The sequence below is a fragment of the Cetorhinus maximus genome, chromosome 26, assembly GCF_964194155.1.
Source record: "Cetorhinus maximus chromosome 26, sCetMax3.hap1.1, whole genome shotgun sequence".
NCBI lineage: Eukaryota > Metazoa > Chordata > Chondrichthyes > Lamniformes > Cetorhinidae > Cetorhinus > Cetorhinus maximus.
The window spans coordinates 10,061,696-10,088,169 of record NC_135904.1 but is presented as its reverse complement, the minus strand read 5'-3'; the positions used below and the strand labels follow the sequence as shown (position 1 = coordinate 10,088,169).

The 26,474-nt window shown below is 44.7% G+C and overlaps 1 protein-coding gene across 1 annotated transcript in view; it reads left to right on the top strand.

Moving 5' to 3' along the window:
* smad6b (SMAD family member 6b) overlaps positions 1 to 26,254 on the top strand; it is a 55,322-nt gene extending 29,068 nt beyond the window's left edge. Inside the window, exon 4 of the mRNA XM_078530089.1 lies at positions 25,339 to 26,254. Within this exon, the coding sequence (XP_078386215.1) occupies positions 25,339 to 25,880 (542 nt within the window). The 3' untranslated portion in view covers positions 25,881 to 26,254. The remainder of the gene's footprint in view (positions 1 to 25,338) is intronic.
* Positions 26,255 to 26,474: the final 220 nt, after the last annotated feature.

Sequence of the window (26,474 nt, the reverse complement as noted above, 5' to 3'; positions counted from 1 at the left end):
ATGTTGTGTTATCAGTTTTATTTTGAGGGGATTATAGTGAGGGACTGTGGGTGGTGGCTGTATCTTAATTTTTGCTTTCAGGAATGTGATTGGGAAGAATCTTTCCTGGGATTTTTGACCCAGCAACAGTGAAGGATTGGCAATATTCTTCCAAGTCAGGATGGTGTGTGGTTGGGAGGGGAACTTGCAGGTGGCGGTGTTCCCATGTATCTGCTGCTCTTGTCCTTCTAGGTGGTAGAGGTCATGGGTTTGGAAGGCACTGTTGAAGGAGCCTTGATGAGTTCCTGCAGTGCACCTTGTAGATGGTACACACACAGCTATGGTGGTCGAGGGAGTGAATGTTTAAGGTGGTGGATGAGGTGCCAATCAAGCAGGCTGCTTTGTCCTGGATGATGTTGGCCTTCTTGAGAGTTGTGGGAGCTGCATTCACCCAGGCAAGTGGAAAGTATTCCATCACACTCCTGACTTTTGCCTTGTAGATGGTGGACAGGCTTTGGGGAAACGGGAGGTGAGTTACTCTCTGCAGAATTTCCAGCCTCTGACCTGCTCTTGTAGCCACAGTATTTATATGGCTAGTCCAGTTCCGTTTCTGGTCAATGGTAACCCCCAGGATGTTGATAGTAGGGGATTCAGTGATGGTAATGCCATTGAATGTCAAGGGGAGATGGTTGGAATCTCTCTTGTTGGAGATGGTTAGATTCACTCTTGTTAGAGATGGTCATTGCCTGGCACTTGTGAATGTTATTTGCCGCTTATCACCCCTAGCCTGAATATTGACCAGGTCTTTCTGCATATGGACACCGACTGTTTTGGTATCTGAGGAGTCGCGAATTGTGCTGAACATTGTGCAATCATCAGTGAACATCCCCACTTCTGACCTTATGATGGAAGGAAGGTCGTTGCTGAAGCAGCTGAAGATGGTTGGGCCTAGGACACTACCCTGAGGAACTCCTGCAGCGATGTCCCAGGACTGAGATGATTGACCTCCAACAACCACAACCATCTTCCTCTGTGTTAGGTATGAGTCCAACCAGTGGAGAGATTTCCCCCTGATTCCCATTGACTTCAGTTTTTCTAGGGCTCCTTGATCCTACACTTGGTCAAATGCTGCCTTGATGTCAAGGGCAGTCACTCTCACCTCACCTCTGGAGTTCAGCTCTTTTGTCCATGTTTGAACTAAGGCTGTAATGAGGTCAGGAGCTGAGTGGCCCTGGCAGAACCCAACTGAGCATCAGTGAGCAGGTTATTGCTAAGCAAGTGCCAATTGATAACACTGTCAACGACACCTTCCATCACTTTGATTATTGAGAGTAGACCGATGGGGCAGTAATTGGCCGGGTGGGATTTGTCCTGATTTTTGTGGACAGGACATACCTGGGCAATTTTCCACATTGCCGGGTAGGTGCCAGTGTTGTAGCTGTACAGGAACAGTTCAGCTAGGGGCACGGCTAGTTCTGGAGCACAAGTCTTCAGTACCAGAATATGGTGAGGGCCCATAGCCTTTGCAGTATCCAATGCCATCAGCTGTTCCTTGATATCATGTGGAGTGAATCGAATTGCCAAAGACTGGCATCTGTGATGCTGGGAACCTCCGGAGGAGGCTGAGATGAACTTGGCACTTCTGGCTGAAGATGGTTGCAAATACTTCAGCCTTTTGTTTTAACAGATTGGCAGATAAAACTAGAAAATAACCATTTGGAAAGTAGAACCACACAACACCTTAGAAGATGAAAGCTTAACAAATAGACTTCATGGTCACAATGTGCAAAAGGTAGTGACAAATAAAAGTTGATTAAAAAGAGGAATACCTAAGAACAAGTTTCCTAAAGATGGAGCTTCTCATTCTGTAACTGGCCAATTAGAATCCAGCTTTTAATTTGATAGTTTGGACCTTTTTTTCTTGGTGAAGGATTTGGTGCTGAATGGGAATAATGCCTGGGGGAGATCCCTGGCATCTTTGTCTCTTAATCCTCCTGCTCAGTGCAGTATGTTTTACAGATGTGACAAGGAAAAACCGCACAGGTCAAAGGTCACAATGGTGATGGCCCCTTTCAACTTTTTCCTTACCTCTCTTGAATATGTTGACTCTGTGTTCAGGTATAATTCCACACGTCAATGAAACTTGGGTTTTCTGGTCTGTAACCTAACCGCTGTATAACCAGCTGTACAGTCATCTGAGATCTCCACCCTGCTCCAAATCTGGCCCCTTGTGCTTCCCTGATTCCTGTTGCTGTGCCACTGGCAGCCTTGCCTTGAGCTGCCTGGAACCTAAGCTCTGGAATTCCGTCTCTTCTCCCTTAAGATGCTCCTTGAAACCTACCTCTCAGGGCCAAGCTTTTACATCACCTGTCCTCTAAAATTGCTTTCTGGTTGGGTGTTTGATAATGCTGCTGGGAAGTATGTTGGGATGTTTCGCTACATTAAAGTCACTATATAAATGCAGCTGGTTGTTGGTACAGTTCAGCTACACACTCACCTAGTGGGGTGGTGTGTGGGGGCTCGTTTACTGTGTCAGGGTTGATAAATTGCTGTTTGACTGATTCTCCATGTTGTCAGAGAGGCTGCACTGTTGAATACCAGTGTTCCCAAAGAAAGGAGCCTCCCCCAGTATTGAGTGTCTCTACAATGAAAGCTGCAATATCTGTTCTCTTGTGTACGCTGGGGCATTTTTACACGTGCAGCGATTAAGCTCTCATCCACTTGACTGCCAGAGCTGGAAAATAAGTCTTAGGATCAAATTGAGAAACAGAAGAGGAACTGAAGCAGGGGTGGGGAATGACTTCTGCCATTTACCATGACTGTTTCACACAGCCTGTAAAATATTTTCTCCTCTCTTCTACACCCATCTCCCCAGTTTTCTCTCCTGCTCCCCCTAAAGGAAGTAACCCATGTCAGAATATAGATTCCACATGCCAGAGCCTCCGTGCAGTACATTGCTCCGATGCCCATTCTTTGTACACAACCTTGGCAGCCTATTTGACCAGGGGGGGAGCTTCACAGCCAAGCTCAGTGATGCCCGTGAAATCCACACGGGGGTATTTTGGGGCTCATTTCTCTCTTCTTCCCACCCAAGTCCCTCTACCTCTCCAGTACCAGTTGCTGCTCCCCTACTACTGCCCCTGCTACATAAACATCAGGGCAAATGTTACGCTTTTTAACTGCCATAAATAATTTTAATGGCCAGGAAATTGTGTCAGCCTCATGTTGGATCGCATCCAAATTCCTAATGCACAAAAGTTCTGTGCTGGCGGAGCCAAATTGTAAAGTTTATTCCTCCTTTCCCAAAATATGTTCAAAAATATTTTTTTTTTTGTAATAATGGATACAGTCCTTCAGCCTCTGAAGGTCCCAGAGTTACGTTGTGTCTCGGTACGCAGGTTGGGAAGCTGTCACTCGGAGACTTTTCTCTCAGGATTGGATCCCTTGGGGTCTGACAGCCGGCACCCATCGCATGACCAGAACAAAAAGTAGTCAGAAAGTCTGGCTGAAGTCGTTGGATGGTAGTCTAGCTGGTGCCTGATGAGTTTTCCCAGCACTACTATTTAAAGAGCAGGGGACAGTGTAGATGACAGTTGCTGGCCAGGCATCTTGCTGCGGGGAATTGCAAAGACAGTTGTTCACTGGACGGAATCCAGTAAACATGGGCCCCTGGCTAACAATTTAAAAGCAATGGGATCAGCCACCTATCAGGACTGTCATGAGTTAGGATTTGAATTCCTTCGCTGCTGTAATAGATCATCCTCACACATCCGTGTTCACACAAAGCCAGGAGTACTTTTGTTTTTGCCCTTTCTTTCGTGGCCTTTCACTTCATTGAATCAGTAGAATTTTACAGCATGGAAGGAGGCCATTCAGCCCTTCATGCCTGACAAGGAGCCATGCAGCCTAGTCCCTCTTTTTGATCCTTGGTCCATAGCCTTGTGGCTGGAGGCATGTCAAGTGCCTATCCAAATACTTTCTAAATGTAACCTACCTCTACCACCCTTTCAGGCAGTGAGTGAGTTCGAAATCCCCACCGACCTCTGGGTGAAAAAGAAATTCCTTTCTAATCCCCACTAAACCTCCTACCTCTTACTCTGAATCCATGCCCCTGGTTCTGGACCCCTCAACCAAGGGGAATAGGGCTTTCCTGCCCACTTTACCTAGACCCTTCACCATTTTATACATTTCAATTCGGTCTCTCCTCAGCCTCCTCTGTTCCAAAGAAAACAGCCCCAGCTTATCTAATCTTACCTCATAACAAAAATTCTCCTGTCTGGGCAACTTCTGTGTTGCCTCTAGTGCAATCGTGCCTTTCCTAAAGTGGGATGACCAGTACTGCAGCTGTGGCCTAACTAGTGTTTTATACAGTTCCTGTCTGCAAGGAGATGGCCATAATCTCCAGCAAGAGAACTTCGTAACATGCTCCCTGCTCTTGCCTTCATTAGCCGAGGCATAGAATACAGGTATCCCGTATGCCTTCTCAACCACCTTATCTGCCTGTCCTGCCATCTCCAGGGATCTGTGGGCACTTCAAGCTTTCTCTACACTCCTACCATTTATTGTGTATTCTTGTGGCCTTGTTAGCTTTCCCCAAATGCATTGCCCCAAACCACCACCTCCCCAGTTTCCTTGCTTTCCCCCCCACCCCGGAAGCTGCTGAGCCCTGTTAAGTTATGGGTTCCATAGACACGGGCGGCTCTCCAGTACCTCATGAAAATGATTGCTCCTTGTATGTAACCCTGTGCAATGAGCAGCAGTGAGATACTCGATTGCTGACCCCAATTCTGGGTCTCGCCCAATTTTCACGCAAGAGTTCACTGGATCGCCATTGCAGGCAGATCACCTAATAACAACCAAGAGTGGGAACTTTGGCTCATGGGATTTGTTCTTTCTGTTTGCCACATCCTTTCGCCAATTAGAGCAATTGTGACCAATCGTAACACAAGTTTCTCGGGGTATGATCTGCAGACTCTGTACAGAGCGGGTACCTGGGTCAGCACAGCACCAGATATTGTGCTGAGGAATGAGACATCAAAGAGTAGCTTATTTTTTAATGACATTCCATTCGAGGCCTTTCGATTTATGAAAGGGTTTGATCGGGTAGACACAGAGAAGACGTTTCCACATATGGTGGAGGACAGAACAAAGGGTCACAAATATAAGATAGTCACCAATACATCCAATAGGGAGTTCAGGAAAAACTTCTTTACCCAGAGAGTGGTGAGAATGTGGAACTCGCTACCACAGGGAGTAATTGATGTGAACACTGTAAACACAATTAAGGGAAAGCTAGATAAATACATGAGGGAGAAGAGAATAGCAGGATGGGGGTTGGATGAAGAAGGGGGGTGGAGACTCTTGTGGAGCATAAACAGCAGCAGAACAGTTGGGCCGAATGAGTTGTTTCTGTGCTATAAGCACTTTGTAAATTCGTGGAAACTATGCGTAGGGTCATGTGGGGGCTTTGGATCTGACCTCGAGCCCAAACCATGGTTACTGAGGATGAAGTAATGGTTTGGGATCTGGGAACCTCGGGCTCTCGACAGTGACCACTTTACAGGAACTGCTGTGGGTAAAGGTTTTCCCCTGGCCCCTGTGTGGAATAAAACAGCAAACCTCTTTCTGAAGAAATGCCCCGGAAGATTTTTGCTACATGTAACCCAGAGACAGGATCATCCTCTTGTAAGTGGGCTAACGGGGACAACTTTAAAAGGGTCCCACTTAGTTCTTGCTCCCTTCGACTGGACAGCCCATCCAAGCAACAACAGAAAAAAGGCTTACCACGGCCTTAATGAACTCCCCTTGCTTTGAGAGCAGTGCTGATTATGCTGTGGTGACCCATGGGTTCAGCTTGCTTTGTATAAATTGCTTGAGGCCTCAGTTAGTGGCTGTTTCCTTTCAATCGGAGGCCCTCTCTGTCAGGGTCATGACACTTGGCCTTTTGGAGAAAGCCGTGTCATCCAATTTGAAATATGGGGAGCATTCTCCTGACTTCTCTCTTTCTCTCTCTCTCTCTCTCTTTTCCAATCAGGACTTTATTCCAGAGGTTCTTTTAATCACCTACTGTCAACCCCAAGGAAGCAGTCACTCTTATTTTCTTTCCAGAAGATTGCAAAGGGAGAGCTGTTTCACTGCAAGCATACAGTCTCATGGCAGTAGGTCAAAACTTGCCAATGATTGAGACTTTTATATAACGGTGACTAACCAGAACAGCCCATTGTAAACTCCCATTTCCAAATTAACAGGGAGTAGAGGAATGTGGGCCTGTTGTTGCTATGTTGGCCATTTTGGATTGACTCCCAGAGTTCCAAGCAGCTCTTAATTGAAGATGACAAGAGTAACTTTTTGAAATTCAGACTTCCTCCTTTGGGTTTCCTGTGCTTTTCAGCAATCAGAACATCTCTGCTGACTGTGGAATTTGGACTTTGCAGTCTGTTTAAACGGGTGTATAGAGTTGTAATTTTCATTGTTGAAATCTGGCTCACGTTTTCAGGTACTGAAAAGGATACTGGAATGTCAAGTTAGGGCCCAGTTGACAAGGCTCAGCTTTGCTGTTTCAACTTTTTCTATGTTTTATTTTCTTCAATTTCTCTCCCTCCTTGCCTAAAGGCTTTAGTTAACTTCAAAGGGGCCTCTGCTTCCCTGTCTAATTGATCAGGTGTGAGCTCTGACAATGCGGTGGGTTTTGACTTTGTGTGATTGTGTAGAACGGGGGACAGTCAATGGGCAGCATGTTTTACGTCTGATATAATTAATGGCACTTCACAGAAGGCAACCATTTGGCCCATTGTACCTGTGCCGAAGATAAACATTGCTCCCCATTTCCATCCATCCATTTGATGATGGAGGGAGGAAGGGCTAAAGTGGCAGCAGCACCTGAACCCGTCCTTAGCCACTTATCATACGTGCACTTACTACAGAGGTCCCCTCGTAGGCAGTGAGGATACTGGGAACCCAGGTTTACGTTTTGATTGTCCTTCTAGTGTAAACCTGGGGCATTCAGGCCAGCAGCTGGTCTGGTTATGACCAGACCAAGGTCACAGGGATTGAACCATGCACCTTTAGGACTGTAGGGCTCGATCACACACCTTTGCCAAATGACCCATTACCACCTTTATCGTGGTGTCATGCACCACAAAAAAGGTTAATAACAAGCCTACCTGCACATTTATGATTAAACTATAGCTAACACATAGAGAGAAACAACAGAAGGACATGTTCGACGTAAAGGGGATGTAGCACAGAATGATACCGGGGCTAAAAGCAGTAAATTATGAGGACTGGTTGTGTAGACTGCATCTTTATTAACTTTAGGGTAGAAGATTAAGGGGTGATCTTATTGAGGCATTTAATGCAATCAGAAGAGCTGATGGGGTCGAGGGATTTAAACTATTTCCTCTGGTGGGAGAGTCCAGAACAATGGGGCATAACCTTCAAATTAGAGCCAGGCCTTTCAGGGATGTCAGGAAGTGTTTCTTCACACAAAAGAGGAAATCTCGAACACTTCCCCCCACCCCCCCAACCACAAAAGGGCTTTTGAGCCTGGAGATCAATTAAAAATGTCAGAACTGGGATTGATAAACTTTTGTTAGGGAAAACGGTATTAAGGGTAATGGAATCACAGAATTGTTACAGTGTAGAAGGAGGCCATTCGGCCCATTGTGTCTGCACCATCTCTCTGAGCATTTTAACTTAGTGCCAATCTCCTGCCTTTTCCCCTTAACTCTGCACATTGTTTCTATTTAAATAACCATCCAATGCCGTCTTGAATGCCTCAATCGAACCTGCCTCCACCACACTTCCAGGCAGTGCATCCCAAACCCTAACTACTCACTGTGTGAAAAAGTTTTTCTCACCTCGCATTTTCTTCTTTTGCAAAACATTTTAAAACTGTGCCCTCTGGTTCTCGATCCATTTACAAGTGGGAACAGTTTCTCCCTATCTACTCTGTCCAGAACCCTCATGATTTTGAAAACTTCTATCAAGCCTTCTCTTGGCCTTCTCCTCTCCAAGGAAAACAGTCCCAACTTCTCCAATCTTTCCTCATAACTGAAGTGTCTCATCCCTGGAATCATTCTCGTAAACCTCCTCTGCACTCTCTCCAATGCGTTCACATCCTTCCTATAGTGTGGCGCTCAGAACTGTACACAATACTCCAGCTGAGGTCTAACCAGCATCTTATATAAGTTCATCATACCCTCCCTGCTCTTATACTCTATGCCCCTATTAATGAAGCCTAGAATACTGTGTGCTTTAGAAACAGTTCTCTTTACCTGCCCTGCCACCTTTAATGACTTATGTGCATATACACCCAGGTCTCTCTGCTCCTGCACACCCTTTAGAATAGTATCCTTTATTTTATACCGTCTCTCTATGTTCTTTGTACCAAAGTGTATAGTTATGGTACAGTTCAGCCTAATAGTGGAACTGGTCCTAGGGGCTGAGTGGCCTCTTCCTGTTCCAAAAGAATTCTATGAACAGGACCACCTACCCTGTCAGGTGAATGGCATTACTTCAAAGAAGAGCAGGGGAGTTCTCCTTGGCGTCTTGGTAAACTTTTCCCGTTCCTGTTTGCGGGAGCTTGCTGTGCAGAAATTGGCTGCCACACTTCCTATGTTACAACAGTAACTGCACTTTAAGCACTTTATTGGCTGCAAAGCGCTTTGGGATGTCCTGAGGTCATGAAAGGCACTATGTAAATTCAGTCAGTCTCCTTCCTTCATCTAACACTTGGTATACCAATGAAAAACAAACTGAGAATAGGTAGGACTATACCGAACTCTCACTTTACCTTTAGTGTGGAATGAGTAATTTCTTACACGATCTGCCAGTGTCTGACCTGTACCCATCAGGACTTCTCCCTAATGCTATAAAGCTTAAAACCTTCCTTCCAGACACAAGTCAGGTTTGGCAGGATAACAACCTAACGTTGTGTATTTTTTTTTCACACAGTACAACTGAAGATCATACAAAAATTTCACACACCCACCAGTGCACTCCACCAAAACTCACGTGCCAACATTAAGAAGCTTTTTTTTAAAAAAAAAAGAAAATTATGAATATATAAATTGGCAGACACTTTAAAGTCAAAACAATTATCCTCCTCAGGAAGTCATAAATGACTAAGATACTCATAAATGGAGGGAGACTCTCATCTTGTGGACCTACAGAGAGAATTAATTAGAGGCCTTAACTGCAGAGGTAACCCTTAGTCCAGTAGTAGCGTCAACCTTCACCCTTTCATACTGAGGAATTCCAGGAATTTTCATTATTTTCAGTGGGAATTTGATGGGCCTGAGTTGTAGAGAAGAGTTAATACTGGGCTAATTCTTGGCGTAGTGGCCTCTGGTAAACATGGGAACTGAACAGTGATAGTGTTCAATCAGCCAGCGACTAAGAACAGTTATTGTGTGTGTGCGCGCGCCGTCCAGGGTCTTGTCACTCTGACGTGCTGTCACACTTGCGTGCTCTCTTCCTGCACAAAACACACTAATGTGGTCACACTAATCCTTCCCAATCTGTGCACTCCAATCATAGACTGGTACAAACTCTCGCTGACCCCAAAAACCAAACTGTAGGAAGTGGGACTGTAGCTTTAATTCCAACACCCTAAACTGCAACAGCGACTACACTGCAAAAATACCTCACTGGCTGTAAAGCACTCGCAGCCGAAGGGTGCTATAGAAATGCAGGTCCTGAGATATAGAACTAGATGGAAGAGAAAGGACTTGTGTTTTTAAAATGATTAGAGGCCGATTTACATTAGGCTCACTCAATGCTCTCGATCCGAAGGGGGATAGATAAGGTTTCTCTTTTTCTCTCATGTCCACCATTCACGGACTTCAGCAGAGGAGGCCCATCTTGTTTGATGAGATTACTTGATTCTCATCACAATATTGCTGTCGCCATGGTAACTTCAGTCTCGAGGTGAGGCAGGAGTCACAGTCCCTGGAGGGGCTAACGAATAACAACCTTAAGATTTAATTATCTTTTACGTATTTAATTTTTTTTTTTAACCGTCTCCTTAATGCTTGCCGGTTTTCAGTCCGGCAACATCTCAATTTTAGAATTTTCACCCTTTTTTCTTTTCAAATCCCTCCGTGACCTGCCCCTCCCTATCTATATAACCTTCTCCATCCCTGCCACCCTCTGAGATTTCTGCGATCTTCCAATTCTGGCTTCCTGCGTTTCACTCTTTTCCACCCTCTCCACCGTAGGCGGCTGTGCCTTTAACTACCAATACGCTTGGCTCTGGAATTCCCTTCTTGAAGTTTTCCATCTCGCTACCCCTCTCTCCTCTTAACATGTTCCTTAAAACCTTTTTTTTGACCAACTATTAAGTCACCTGTGGGAAGATTTCCTCATGGGGCTCGGGATTGGATCTTGCTTGCTAATATAGCTCCTGTGAAGTGCCTTGGGGTGTTTTTGCTATGTTCAAGGCGCCATATAAATGCAAGTTGTTGTTTTTGCATCGGATAAATCATTTCTTCCTGTTGGTCATGCGAGAGGCAGGCAGAAGGACTGTGAGGCCATACACTCGATGAGCTGGCTGGCTTTCTCCACTGAGTTGATGGGTGGGAGATAGCCAAAGGAAGTGGTTTTGATGGCTTGGAATGCACTGTGTCATTGAGATTAACTCAGTGAGGCCTGGATGTAGGCCATTGCAAAGACTGAAGAGATAAAGCACAAGGAGGGACAGCGAGTGTTGTGGGGTGGGGGGTGGGGTGGGTGAGTTGGAATCTGCAGATACTGGGGTGGAGGGGTGGTAGGAAGCACAGGATGATTTATTGAGCTGAATTACCCTGTTGCAGAAGGACATATGTTCTTGGCATCCATTAAGACTCGTTTACTAGCAAAATGCCCTAAACGTACTGGCAAATGGAGCTGCAAAAAGTACACAGGACATACGGTTTATAAGATTTCAAATAAAAACCTCTTCGAGCCAAAATTGTAGAACTTAAAAAAAAACACAAAAAAAAATAAGTGCGCGTTTTGAATTCAATACTTGGGCGTAATTGAAAAAATCTGGATTGGGATAAATCTCTATCTCTGTATGTGTGTGTGTCTCTCTCTCTCTCTTTCTCTCTCTCTCCCTCTCTCTGCCCCTACCTCTCTCTGCCCCTTTTTCTCTCTCTCTCTCTCCCCCCCCTTCTCTTTCTCTCTCTCACTTTCTCTCTCTCTCTGCCCCCTTCTCTTTCTCTCTCTCACTTTCTCTCTCTCACTCTGCCTCTACCTCTCTCTGCCCCCTTCTCTTTCTCTCTCTCTCTCTCACTTACTCTCCCCCTCCCTCACACTCTCTCTCTCTCCCTCTCTCTCTTTGTCTCTTTATCCCTCTTTGCCTCTTTATTCCTCTTTGCCTCTTTCTCTCTCTCTGCCCTCTCTTTATCTCTCTGCCCACCCCCCGCCTCCCTCTCTCTCTCTCTCTTTGCCTCTCTTTCCATGTTTAGCCTCTCCAGACTTGGTCCAGGATGAGGTGGGTTTGTGACTCAGTAAGAAAAGTGTTCTTGAGGGGCATTGTTGGACAGATATATCTCTTCCCCTTCAAGGAGCTTTATTTGAAAAGCATGTGGGACTTCGTTATTTTGGATAATGTTCTTTTCATTAAAAATTACGCCCTGTCTCATCTTGTGACTCCTGTTTTACTTGGATCATTCTAAGTGTTGGTTCAAGTCTGCCTTAATCAGCAGTTAACGTGAGGCACCATTGTGCTGGTTATCTTCGAACCCCCTCCACTCCGCTTGACTAGGTGTAGAGTAGGCTCCATGTGGCTCAGTGGGTAATACTCACACCCCAAGTCAGAAAGTTGTTGGTTCGAATCCCACTCTAGAAATCTGAGCAGAAAATTCAGGCTGGCCCTCTTGCTGCAGCACTGAAGGAGTGTTGCACTGTTGCCCCTTGGCTTAGATATTACATTGAGACCTTGTTTGCTCTCCAAGGTGGGTACAATGCCACTCTTCAAGGAAGAGAAATTATCATCTATCCCTAAACCAATGTCACTAAAAAAAAAACAGATTATTTGTTGCTGTTTGTAGGATTTCACCTGGCTCTGTTTCTGATGTTACACTTCTGTCTGTGCTCCAGAAAGCCTTCATTGGCAGTAAAATCTCTTGGGACATCCTGAGGTTGTGGAAGGTGCTATAGAAATGCAAGTTTTTTTTCTTGTTAATAGATTGGGAATTTACCTGTGCTCCTTTAGTGAGAGTGACCGTACTCTGTAACCACTAATTACAGAAGGAGATTCACACTCACTGTGCAGCCCCGAGAGAGCTCTGTCTCCATTAATACAAACTGCACTCTTTCCCCCCTCTCCCCCCCACAGCCTGTAGGATAGTGGAGTAGGAGACTGGCAACAGGACAAGGTAAACTGCATGGGAATAATGCTGAGCTTTATCAAACTTATCCCGATGTCCCGGAGTTGAAATCCACCTTCTCAAAATCAGAAACCATACACAGTCTGCGCGCGCTCTGGAGTATAACTGCAGGGGCGCACTCTGCTCTGCCCAGTGTTTACCCCTTTGACTGGCATCACCAGAATAAATGATCTGGTCATCGCACTGCTGTTTATGAGAGTTTGCTATGTGCAACTTGGCCAGCACATCTCCCACCACTGTGACTACACCTCAGTGAGTTCTCTATTGTCTGTAAGGTGCTTTGGAAGGTCCTGAGATTGTAAAAGACACTACAAAAAAATATTGTCTTGTTCTCGTGCACTCTCTCAGTCTACTCTCATTTGCTGTTGCTCTCAATTGCAATATATATTTCTCTTTTTCTCTGCTCCTATTACCTCTTGTGTTTCGTTTAGCTCCTTTTCCAAGTGCTGACAATGTGTTTTTTTCTCTCTCTCTTCTCCCTTAAATCGGTTTGGGCTTTTGCACAAACTTTAGCTCACCAGGAATGTACCTTCTGCTGGCTGACTTGTGTTCCATGCAGGCTGCAGACAGCGCGGGGTAATAAGCAGCAGCTTGGAATGAACGTTAACCCGGCTGCCATGAGCTTTGTGTGTGTCAGTAAAGGTTAGCAGTAAAGCACATCTCGGACCTTGCTTAATGAAGACCTTTAGCTTGAAGGCGTGCTGGGAAGGGGTGGGGCAGCTGCCATGTTTCCTGTGACGCAGGGGGTTCTGCAGTATGTTCAAAAAGTGACCGCATCAGTTATCAACCATTAAACCTGAAGTTTCCTGTTTGCCCAAAACTTTGCAGTGGTTAAAACTGGAGCTTTGTAGCAACGACCTCCCTCCCAAAAATGTTGAAGTCACTGAGAATGGAAACTTGAAACTGATGCAATGATTTTTTTTTTCTCCCCTTTTTTTTTGGCCGCTGAAAGAATAATAAAGTGCAGCTTTGACAAAGCAAAAAAAAAGAGAGAGGAGGGCAAGAGAAATTCTAAAGCAATTTGCCTCTCCAAGCTCACTACATGCTGCCTGCCCCAGAGATGTAATCTGACTCCATCCTCAGTGTGCACTGAGATAAGGAGGAGGAGGTCAGCAATTGGGCTTTAGGAAAAAGAACAGATCCGACCAGAGCCTCCTTATACGTGTGGAATTCACTCCTGCAAAAACCCACATTCCAGTTCCCGAGCTGGGTAATCTGATTCGTGCTCCCCAAACTGGCACAATGACTTTCGATCAAAAAAAAGTCTCCTTGACAATTGCCTTATTGGTCAGAGAGGGGAGCAAAGTTTTGGTTTCTGAGCATTGCCTGGGATTTTACTTTTTCCCACATTCTTCCCCCCACTTTCCACTCTCTGCACCATTCTGCCGAGTGATGGAATGAAGTATCTGGGAATCCTGCTGTCATCCTGCTACAGGTGTCAGCAATGGGCAGCGTACTCACCTCCGAGTCAGAAGATTGTGGGTACTAAGCCCCATTCCAGAGAGTTAAGCACAAAAATCAAAGCTAACGCTCCAGTGCGGGCCTGAAGGGGTGCTGCACTGTCACAGATACCATCTTTCAGATGAGACATTAAACCAAGGCTCCATCTGTCCTCTCAAATGGATGACACAATATTGAAGAAGAGCAGGGGAGCTCTCCTCATGGTCCTGGCCAATATTTATCCCTCAATCAACATCACAAAGAGAGATTATCGGCTCATTGTCGCATTGCTGTTTTGTGGGAGCTTGCTGTGCACAAATTGGGTGCCGTGTTTCCTAACATTACAGCACTGACTGCATTTCAAGAGTACTTCATTGGCGGTAAAGACCTTTGGGATGCCCTGTGGTTGTGAAAGGTGTTATATAAATGCAAGTCTTTCTTTACTGAACTGCCAGACTTCATTTGCGATGGCACAGGACTTATTCAATTGTGGAGAGGGTCACAGTGAAGCTCAAAGCTCTCCTTAATCGCACTTCTACCCAGAAAGGCCATGGGGTGATTGTCCGTAGTAGGTGCGCCTTGCTGGTTCATACTGAGGTTAACTGCTGCCCTCCCAGTCACCACTTATACCAAGACCAGGGGGGTGGAACCTGGGATCATCTGGTTAGTGTGGCTCTGAACCACACTGACAATGCATTTGCCTACTGAGGCTTTTTTTTTTCTCTTTTTTTTTAAAGCATATCCCCATGCCCACCTCCCACCCCCACCTACAATTTACCCATCTGCAGAATGTCCTGACTCTTCCTCTACAATGTCTGCCCTCCACTGGATTGTGAGTACAGTTAAACTGCACAGACTTGAACTCATTCGGAACACTCCTGCCCGAATTCTAGATTAGCACCAAATCCTGTGCGTCCATCACCCCTACACTTGCTGATCTGCGTTGGTGCCCGGTTATGCAACACCTCGAGTTTTAAAATTCTTATCCTTGGTTGCATATCCTTCCATGGCTTCACTGCACCTTATCTCCGTAACCTCCTCCAGCCCCACGCTCCTGGCCTTTCCCAAATCCCTGGACAAAATTTATCCTTCAACCAACGACACTAAAAAGCAGATTATCTGGTCATTAGCACATTGCTATTTCTGGGAGCTTGCTGTGTGCAAATTGACTGCTGTACTTCCTACATTACAACAGTCAGTACACTTTTTTTAAAACAGTACTTCATGGGATGTCCAAAGTGCTTTATGGCCAGAGGACATGAAAGGTGCTATATAAATGCAAGTCCTCCCTTTTAGAGAGTATAAAGAGTTAAAACAGAACAAAAAATGATCCGGTGGGTTTGACACCAAAAGAAACGCTCCTTTTCCTTCAATCTTTTTTTTCTGGACCCACCCAACTTTGCTTTTTTTAAAAATCTTTCTTCCCTCGTTCCTTGATAGTTTTTAAAAATAATTATTTTGGAATACACATTTAATATTTTCTTATTGAGAGACATGTTTTATGTTTCCTCAGTCATGTTGATCTGCCTGCCAACAAGCACAGTTCTTGCAGAGGGGAAATGGTGACTGCTTGAAACAGCCCCATATATAAACAAGGGCAGCGTTTCAGTGTATATGTCTGGCTGATAAGTTGGCTTTTGATGGGAGAGATAGCTGTGTCGCCAATCTGAATGTTGCTGTTATAATTTCTCGTTGTCCCTGTAATAATAGTTGTTTAAAGCGTTGGGCTTGTACCATTTCACTCAAGGGGAGAGGAAGAGAGAGAACCATTAGATTTAAACCTGTTCTTTTTCACATTACAAGTACTTTTCCGTCAAAAAATTGACTGGGCTCTATTGGCACAGCGTTGGGTTTTGAGTTCAAATATTGCATTTTCTTTCCATTTTATGTGGCAAAATTGTTGTTCAACATTCAAAGCATTCAGGACCTCCCGCTGTCTCCATAATGGCATCACCTAATGGCTGCAGGCAAAAGCTAAGAGTTGGCTACAGATGAGACAGCGCAGGCCCCTTGTAGTAGGGCTGGCTGAGAAAGCTTGATCTCGTCGGGTTCTGGTGGTTGAATCCATCTTTTCAAAATTTTGTTTGAGTATATGTTTGGAGATTTGAGGGGGGGAAAAAAATAAATGAATCCATTTCAGCAAAGCCTTTTGCAAAGAGCCCAAGTAGGGGCACAGCACACAGCACAACAAAGCCCCCCCTGTTTGCTGTGTAATAGTTTCCTTAAGGCACAATCCTTTTACTGCCTGCCTCTCTCTCTCGCTCTCTCTCCTCTGCTAATCTGCCTTCCCCACTCTCCTCCCATCTTTTTCTCTCCCCCACTCATCTCTCACTCATCTTCCTTTTTTGTATCCAATTTTTTTACCTTCTGTCCCTTTGTCTCTATGTGTCTCTCTTTCATTGTCTCTGTCTCTCTGTCCCTCTCTCTGAATCTCTCTCTCTGTCTCTCTCGTTAAATCTGGTCCTACCCTACCCCTGTAACCTTTGCTGGATTTTCACCTCTCTGAACCCTTGCTAGTTTAACCCTTTCAATTCTCTTATCTCCTGATGTGTAATCACTGACTCACTTACTAGATTGCCGGGTTACAGTCCGTATCTGGCACTATCAAGTCTGCTTGCACGCACATTTTAACCCCTTCAGGGCTTAGCAGCCCTTAAGAAAAGGAGAAAGCCATTCAGCCCCTTTATTCTGTCCCATCATTCAGTTAGATCATGGCTGATCTGCATCTTAACTCCGTTTACCCACCTTGGTTCTGTAACTCTTAATCCCCTTGCCTAAAAAAAATTTTCAGTCTGAATGTCGAAATGACCCCCATCCTCGACAGCCACTGGGGGGAGAGAGTTTCAGATTTCTCACTACCCTTCGTGTGAAGATCTCCTTCCTGACATCACCCCTCAACAGCTCAGCTCTAATTTTAAGGTTATGCCCTCTTGTTCTGGACTGCGCCCCACCCCACCACCCCCCCACCCCCCTCAACAATGGGAGCGGGATTAGGTGGAGAGGAGCCATCAGCTCCTTTAATGACCTTAAACACCTTGGTTAGATCACCACCTAGTCTCTTATACTCAAAGGAATACAAGCCTGGTTTATGCAACCTGTCCCCAGAATTTAACCCTACATTAAAAAATCAGGATCTTCAGTTGGTGACACTTGAATGGTTTATGGTCAGAGCACTGTAGACCGATATCCACTGATGTTCACAGCAGTTCTGGTCATGTTTGGTTACTTGTGCCTCCAGCCCATGCGACCTAGGGGCAAACCTTAACTGGGAACATGGAGGAGCGTCCCCCTGGGGTGAGGGTGCGTCATCCCCACCCCTCCCAATTGCTGTTCTTTACTGTAATGCAACTGGTTGGGGACTTACTTATTTATGTTGGGCTGGGGGAATGGATCGGTTGCCCTCTAGGAACAGCGAGGAGAGAAAGAGGTGGAAGAAAGGAGCAAGATGCAAATCCCCATTCAAAAAATGCTCAGTGGACTCGAAACGTTAGCTCTGTTTCTCTCTCCACGGATGCTGCCAGACTTGCTGAGTCTTTGCCGCATTTTCTGTTTTTATTTCAGATTTCCAGCATCTGCAATATTTTGCTTTTATCTTAATATGATTAATTTGTTTTTTTTAGTGATGTTGGTTAAGAAGTAAATATTGACCTGGATACCAGGGGGATCCATCTTGCTCTTCTTTGCAATAAGTACCATGGGATCACTTAAATCCTCCAGAGAAGGGCCTTGCTTTAATATCTTACCTGAAGGACAGTACCTCAGGCAGTGCAGCACTCCCTTGGGTGGTAGCCGCAATTTTGGGCTCAAATGTCTGAACCCACAACCTCCTGACCGGGTGAAAATGTGACCCATTTGATCAACAGCTGACACCAGTCTACCCCATTTTGATTGCAATGTTGTACTCAGTTCCTGGTAACCGTGCAGGTTCTAAGAGGGGGATTGAGGGCAGAAAGTCCACGAATTCCCTCCCTAAACCCCTCTGCCTTCTCTTCTCCTTGAAGGCAATTATTAAACCTTATCCCTTTGACCAAGCATCCCATCTTAACAGCTCCTCAAGTGGCTCGGTGTCAAATTTTGTTTAGTAATGGCTCCTTTAAGCGCCTTGGGAGGTTTTTAATTATGTTAAAAGTGCTATATAAATGCAAGTAGCTGTTAAAGAAAATGAAAAGCTTTTTGGAAAAACTTCTGGAGCAATCACTAAACAAACCAGCCCGAAGCTGTGACTCCCGGAAGGTATTTTCAAATTTTCAGCCACCGGCCTGTGTGAAACACTGGGAGAAAAGTATCACCCGATTAATTCCGATGAGCCATCTTTCGGGTGAGACGTTAAATCTACCCCTTGGGTAGATGTAAAAGACCCCAAGGCACCATTTCGAAGAAGAGCAGTGGGAGTTTCCCCCGGTGTCCTGGTCAACATTCGTCCCTCAATCAACATCACAAAAGAACTATGACCTGCTCATTATCACATTGCTGTCTGTGGGAGCTTTCTGTGTGCAAATTGGCTTCCACGTTTCCTACATTACAACACTGACTACTTCAAAGAAAGAAGCTGTAAAGTGCTTTGAGAGATCCAGTGGTTATGAAAAGTGCAAAATCAATGCAAACTTTTTCTTTTATCAGCTTTTAGTCCTATTTTGATCCTATTTAGTCTGATTTTGATTGGCTTTGACAGTCTTTAGCCCTGTTCTCCATCCAATCGCTTGGCTCCAACAACCTTCAGCCCTGTCCTGAGTATGATCTTATTGGCTCGGGTAGTCTTTGGTCTTGCTCTCTCTCTGATTTAATTGGTTTTGATGGCCTCCAACCAGTCTGGTGGTTCCAAAAGCCTCCAGCCCCATCCTCATAGCCCTTTTAACCAATCCAATTGGTCATTACTACCCATCTCCAATCTCGGTGGGAAAAGAATTGGATTTTCCTTATGGAACACTAACCAGAGGATGTGTGGCTTATAATGTCGGTAGTCAGCTCGTATGTCACGTTGTTATTAGGCTGTAGTGGCTTAACCAGATTCAGATCAGGCTCCTATGTGATGCTTGGAAACCCTTGCATGCTGGCGTCTGTTGATATAAGTACTTGAGCAAGGAGCATTGAGTCCAATCAATCAGCAGCAACGTAGCTGTTGGGGAATCCAGCCTCAGATAAGAAGGGTGTGAGGAATGGAAGCAAACAAACTAGAGGGCCCCAGATTGAATTCCCAGCCAGTGAGATAGCTGCAGTCGTCTCCTGGGGCCTTCGAACAATGGAGGTGGAGAATCCATCGCCCAGGCATCCTCACTCACTCCTGACTGCTGTCCAGATAACCCTGCTGGGGAGAACCATCAAGTCATACAGCACAGGAGGAGGCCATTTGGCCCCTTAAGCCTGTACTGGCTCCTTGACAAATCCATGCTCTTTCCCCATAGCACTGCAAAAACTTCCCCTTCAAGTATTTATCCAGTTCCCCTTTTGAAAGTTACTATTGAATCTGTTTCCAATGCCCTTCGAGATCACAACAAGTCACTGTAGAAAAGAAAATATTTCCTGATGTCCCCTCTAGTTATTTCACCAATTATATTAAATCTGTGTTTTCTGGTTTCCGACCCTGCTCCAGTATCCCAGTGTTAGTTGAGGACAGGGTAAAGTTCAGCTGGCACAGCCCCTCCTCACAGCAAAACACAGCACCAGTACCTGCTGTTTAGGCAAACACAGGAGAAGAAACTGAGAAACTGGAGAGTTTCCAACTCCCATAGAAATGTGCATAAAAACTGCAGGAGTTAGTGATGGGGAGGGAGGTATTTATTGAAGCAAACGTTCCCCTCAAATATTGGAGTATACAATTCAGAAGGAGAACCGTGCAGATTAAGAACTGAAAAATGTATTAAATTTCCACTGAAGACTATTGATGGGTTACCAGGTACAGCAAGTTAAGATTAACTCTGCTGGCTACACCATGGGACAGCAAAACATGTACTCTTTTTAAACTCATTCCTCGATTAAACTTGGAAGCAGTTGTAAAGTGAGAGCAGAAGGGAAGCTTGCCTTTGAGTTGACAATAAAAATATCTCTAGAGTTCACCACCTCCTCCTATTCCACCACCCACCACAAAATGCGCCAGAGCTGCAGAGAGGGGCCAGGACTTGTACAGGCCCGGCGGTGTGTATCTGCTGACAGAGTGTGTTATTCAGGGAGGGTGGTGGGGATGGCTGAGGACTGGTGGATGCGGGGGGGGGGGGTGGGGGGGGATGTGGGTTTACAGTTTGCATTCCGTACAACCAGCATCAAATGCATTTTGCCAGACAATTGTGCTATGTCAGAGAGTGAAGAAGAGGATCGGTGGTGAGGATAGGGGAGCTGGAGGAAAGGTTTAATGTGGGTGGGAGGGGTTGGAGAGAGCGTGCGTTTGGGGAGGGAAGGTTTGAGGAGAGGGAGTCATTTGCAGGGCGTGGGCTTTGGAGAGAAGGTTGAATGGGGGGAGCGCTGAGGTTGGAGAGCAGATTCCAAGGGGGGTCTTGTGAGGCAGCTCGTTTTGAGAATGTGAGGCAGCCTTTAAAGCTGCCATGGCAGTGGGCTTATCGAAGGGGAAGAATGGCTTCATCCTGTGAGTGAGTTAATTAGAACTGATGGCATGAGGGGAAGGAGGTCGAGAGGGCTCTGTCTGCTGATAAGTTGTCAGAGAGCTGAACGCAGCCTCGGAGACAAACTGGCTCAGAGCAGCAGCCCCCTGCTCAGCTAGAAAACCTGGGACCAGTGCCCAGATAGAGACTGCTGGACATATTTCTTTTCTTTAATTATGTGTGTGTGTGTGTGTGTTAGGTTGGGAAAGGAGTGCATAGTGTGACCAAAAGGAACTTTAAAAAAGTTAAAACAAGCGGATATGGCCTTCCTTAGTGTAATTAGTCTGCTTTTTAATGACTTGTGGGTGTGTTGTATAGAGAAAAATGCATGGAACTGTTTGACTCTCATTAATTACATGTTTGTACTGTGCTTAATGGACCTGGCACAGACACAGCTTTCCAGAACCTCGCTTTAGTTGAAGCATTATGATCCTGTCCTGAATATCATACCCCGTGATGTTCTGTAGCATTTTTGGAAGTACAGTACCATAAAATCAGGTGCATGGGTTGCACATTTCTCTGAGATTCTCAGGCCTTAACTACAAGGGGTGGGGGGTGGCGGGGGCGCTGCTGTGTTGGGGGCTTGCCTATTATCTATTAAGCAGTGTGTTGGCTTGACACTCTCGCTGCTAGATCCAGGATGTTGAGGCTTCCTCGGGAGGTGAGCACGTAATCCAGGCTGATCCTCTAGTGTCGTACTGAGGGAAATCTGGACTGTCAGAGGGTGAAATGAATGAAGCAACAGCCCACCTGCCTCTTCCAGTGTATGTTAGGGTGTGCCGTAGAATTATTCAAAAAGCAGTGATCCTACTACCCTGGGCAACATTCTGCACTCAACCTAATCTTCTCCTGGTGATTCTTGGGATCTTGCTTTGCACTAAATGGTTTCTGGGATTTTGCTGTATTTGCCTACATCACAAGTACTGCACTCCAGAGTAATTTGTATTGATGTTCCTGAGAGATGGGTTAAGATCCTGTCGAAACATCCATTAACCTTGCTCAGTTGGTTAGGTCACTTCTCACCCGTAGGACTTGGGGTTGATGTCTGACTGGCTTTGGGTTGGACAGTGCAATCGATGATTGGGTTGTGTATGAAATTATAAAATGGATGCACAAAATCTCAATCGTCAAATTCCAAGAAAAGTTATTCCTTCTTCCTTTTGAGGAGGAAATCTCAGTAACTGATGGTCCCAGCAATCTCCGAATCAGAGTCCTGACCCCACAGCTCTGTTCATTTCATGACTTGTCATCGGTTAACATCCGGACCCAGTTTGAAGAGATGAGAGTTAGCCCAATGTTCACAAATTAACTGTCGTAGTAACAGGTGTTTCAGACGATGGAAAATTATGACCGGAATGCAGGAGGAGGCCATTCAGCCCCTCCGGCCTATTCCACCTTTCAATGAGGTTGATCAATATCCTAACTCCATCCACCCACTTTGGCTCCATATCTGTTAACATACTCATCGCAGAGTGCACATTGTTGGAACATTGCAGTGGGAGTGTTATTCTGCTTGTAACCCATCCAGTGCGAGTTCTGGGAGTCCCTGGGACAATGTAGTGGGAACTGTACACTGCATGTAGCCCATGCTGTACATGGCCACACACGGTGGCTGAAATGGGAAAATCTTGTATTTCCAGCATGAACTCCCAAGCACAATGGGCTGAATGGCCTCCTCCTATGCTGTAGTGTTCTATGATTCAAACTTCCCCCTCAATGAAAACAAAAGGATAAAAATAGTAACGAAGGTTGTGAGAGATTGCAATTGGACAGCTTGTCGTCACTTATAGCAAATGAATGGGAGGTGATCTTACTGAAATTGATCGACAAGAGAGTCGAGGGTTTGTGGGAGGCAGGAAAGTGGAGTTAAGGCTATAATCCGATCAGCTGTGAGCAGGTTCGAGGGGCCGAATGGCACACTCCCGTTCCTTTCATGTTGCAGTACAATAATACCACCTTGTACAACATATGGTCAGAAGTGGAAGGTTCTTGACCTACTGGCAATTGAGCCTTAATCATAGAGAGCATTAATAAGGCAGAATCACTCCAGTCTTGTCACGACATCTATTCAGTTAACAGGTATAAATTCAATACAGGAAAAGCTACATTTAATTGAATACACTTTGATATGGGATCCACTTCTTGTAAGGTATTCTTAAACCAGCCCAGTTGCCCCCACTAAGACCTGCCCCTGACAGTGCACAGCGACAGCTTGTGAAATTCCTTGTGCTTAAGCAAGACAAGGGCGACATAAACGTGTGTATTTCTGCAGGGAAATGATGTGAATTATTTGTGGTCGCACAGGAGATGTTGCATGTGATTCTGCAGGTTTGTGTTTCTATAGCAAAGATGGCTGCAGTGGGGTGGACTGACTGACCCCACTGATTCACAACTTGTGTAAACTTCCATCAGGCGCTATTTTCATTCAGTCTTATGACCCAGATTGTGGACCTGTTTCTGCTGCGTTCTGAGGTTACACTGTGGGGTGGGTTCGGAGAAGGAATGGGCATCATGTGCTAATGTTTCACAAGCACGATTACTGCCAAGTTCCATTCCCACCATTGGGCCAGGGGAGAAGGCCCATTCAGTGTTGAGATTGCAGTCAGGCATAGTAATGTTACTGGACTAATAATGGTAATGTTACTGGACTAATAATCCAGAGGCCAGGATTAGTAATCAGGAGACATGAGTTCCAATCCCACTAAGGCAGCTCAGGAATTTAAATTCAGTTAATAGATTTTTTAAATTCCAGATATTTTTAAATTATCAGTAATGGTGACCATGAAAGCACTGGACTATCATAAAAAATCCAACTGTTTAACAAATGTCCTTACCCAGCCTGGCCTATATACGACTCCAGACCCACACAATGTGGTTGATACTTAATTGTCTCCTGGAATAGCCTATCGGGGCATTGAGTGTCAAAACTGTTGTGATGGATTGCAGTAATTCTAGAAGGTGACTCACTATCACCTCCTTGAGGGCAATTAGGGATGGGCAAAAATACTGGCCTTGCCAGTGATGCTCACAGCACATGAATGAATATTTTTTAAAAGTACTGGCCTATAAAATTCAATCCTGTCATCAGAAATTCCTCGAGCTAGCACCAAACATTTTACATGATGATAAATGATGAATCCTTTTGAGAGCCCACGTTCTATAAAGACCTATAATTACACTGCTAAAGGGATGGTTCTCTAATGAGCTATTCCACCAGTACAATAATGACAAATGATTCAACTTAGTTATAAATTGAGAAGAATGAAGAACATTTTTGATCACTTTTTTGGAATCTATTAATAAATCGCTGAGGTCAGAACTATGGGTGACTGCCTTCAATGGGTGACCACTTATTTTTAAACAGAGATGAGGAAATTTTACTCTCAGAGGGTCGTGAGACTTTGGAATTCTCTTCCCCATAAAGTGGTTGAGGCAGAGCCTTTGAATATCTTTAAGGCAGAAGTAGATAGATTCTTGATAAGCAAGGGGGTGAAAGGTTATCAGGGGTAGGCAGGAATGTGAAGTTGAGGTTAAAATTAGATCAGCCATGATCTTATTAAATGGCGGAGCAGGCTCGAGGGGCCGAGTGGCCTATTCCTGCTCCTAATTCATGTGTTTGTATGTCAGATGATGACCAAGACCAGATGGTGATGGAATTGGGAGAACCTCACTCCACAGCACCACCTCCTGGCTGCAGCCTGCAACTTTCCAGGCAACTGTTTACATACAGGATTTTCATTCTAAATGTTTACATGGGCAGTTCCAGTGTTGACATAAAATTGTGTTATGGCAACAGGAAGTCCATGTGGAATCAGGTTTTTAATATAATAATTGGTGACAATGACAAATGATAAATTTCTGCTGCAGAGACTGTAATATTATTTAAAATGGAATTGATAGACATTAGAAAAACAAAACGTTTTCCTGTATCCTTTTATAATAATTACACAGCTTCAATTGAATAGCAAATGTAAAGAAAGGCTTCTACTAATATAACAAACCTTTCAGGACCTTGGGACATCCCAAAGCACTTTACAATCTATTAAGTAGTTTTAAAGCGTAGTTGATGTTGTAACCAAGCTCCCACAAACAGGAATCTGGTAATGACCAAATAATCCTTCTATAGTGATGTTGATTTGAGTGATAAACATTGGCCGGGACACCAGGGAGAACTCCCCTGCTCTTCTTTGAAATTTACATCTGCTTTAGAGAGGCCTCAGTTTAACCTCTCATTTGAAAAACAGCATCTCTGACAGGGTAGCAGTCCCTCAGTACTGTACTGGAATCTCGCAACCAATTTTTGTATTCAAGTCTCTGGAGTGGGACTTTAACCCACAATCCTCTGATTCGGAGATGAGAGGGATACCCACTGGAGCCATGGGTGACATAAATGGCCCCTTTATATACCATAAATTATGTAATTCTTCAATTCATTTTTTAAAAATATTTCATAACAACACTGAGGTCTCCTTTATATTAACAATGGTTATTGAGTTTGTTTACCATGTTGGCACCAGTAGCATTTGGGAAAACTGACCTTCAAGACACTGTAAAGTTGTACAAAGCATTACTTTTTCGGTGATGGTCTTACTGGATTTGCTTCAACCATTCCCTCTACCTGTCCCATACTCACCGATACCGTACCCTGGTCTTGCATAGCTCGATGAACCCTCTCCACACATCAGCCATATTTGGAAGGTCAGAATTGTTCATTGGGCTACTTGGCTTTCCTCACAGTTAAAGTGAAATGGTACACATCTACCCACTAACCTGCAAGTCCAGTAAGAGTACTAGTGTTGTGTCCAGAAGGGCTGACATGAGTAATGTAGAAGAAAGGATTGGTACTTTAAAGAAGGAACGTTTTGGTTACTGGGTTGATGTTGAGCCTCTTGTGGGCGTTGGTGATATGAGCTTCATTTGTCCTAATGTTTGTTTGTCTTCCCTTTATCCAGATGCCAGTCTCTCGCCCGACACAATGAAGCAGAGCCACTGGTGTATCGTGGCGTACTGGGAGCACCGGACCAGAGTTGGCCGCCTGTACACTGTTTATGAACAGTCTGTCAGTATATTCTATGACCTACCTCATGGGAACGGCTTCTGCCTCGGACAGTTAGCCCTGGACAACAGGAGTGAGACCGTCAAAAGGACTCGAAGCAAAATCGGCTATGGGATCTTGCTGAGCAGAGAGCCAGATGGGGTCTGGGCCTACAATCGGAGTGAGCATCCAATCTTTGTCAATTCCCCAACGCTGGATATTCCCAATTCTCGGACTTTGATTGTCCGGAAGGTGATGCCAGGATACTCAATAAAGGTTTTTGATTATGAAAAATCTTGCCTTCTGCAGCAAGCCACAGATACAGATTATGCAGATGGGCCATACGATCCTAACAGTGTTCGAATCAGCTTTGCAAAAGGCTGGGGACCTTGCTATTCAAGACAGTTCATAACTTCTTGTCCCTGTTGGCTGGAGATAATGCTGAACAGTAGCAGATAACAGTCAACCTCCAGGAATGAAATCCTATATTAGAAAAAAAAACAAGACTATTCCAAATATCATCTACCTAGATTTAATATAAAGTTTTATATATTATATGAAATATATATTGTACTTGTAAATATGGAGTCATTTTTACATTGTAATTATTTATGTATGGTGCAATGTGTATGAATACAGAACACAACAGGAAAATGCACTTTGGTTTATATATACTCATTCAACATCAGATTAAATTATACAGCAAAAATAGGGAGAAAGCCTAGTTTTGTTGTATAGCTCTGCCGTACTATTAGTACCCAGACAAAAAGCTAACTTACCAGTAAAACAACAAAATGAGTCACTCATTGATAATAAAGTATTTGCATTATAAATCAGTTTCACTTAGTCTTTGTTTCAGGTCATAGTGTATCAACCTCTCAGTGAAGAGGCCAGTTAGATACTTAAGTCCCCATGCAGCTTTCCTCACCTGTAGACTTGATTTAACCTAATGCTCTGCTCCCCGTGTTCTAAATGACTCCGAGTACCATTCACCCATCACTCCTGTCCTCACTAACCTATATTAGCTACATTACACAGCAACTCCATTTAAAA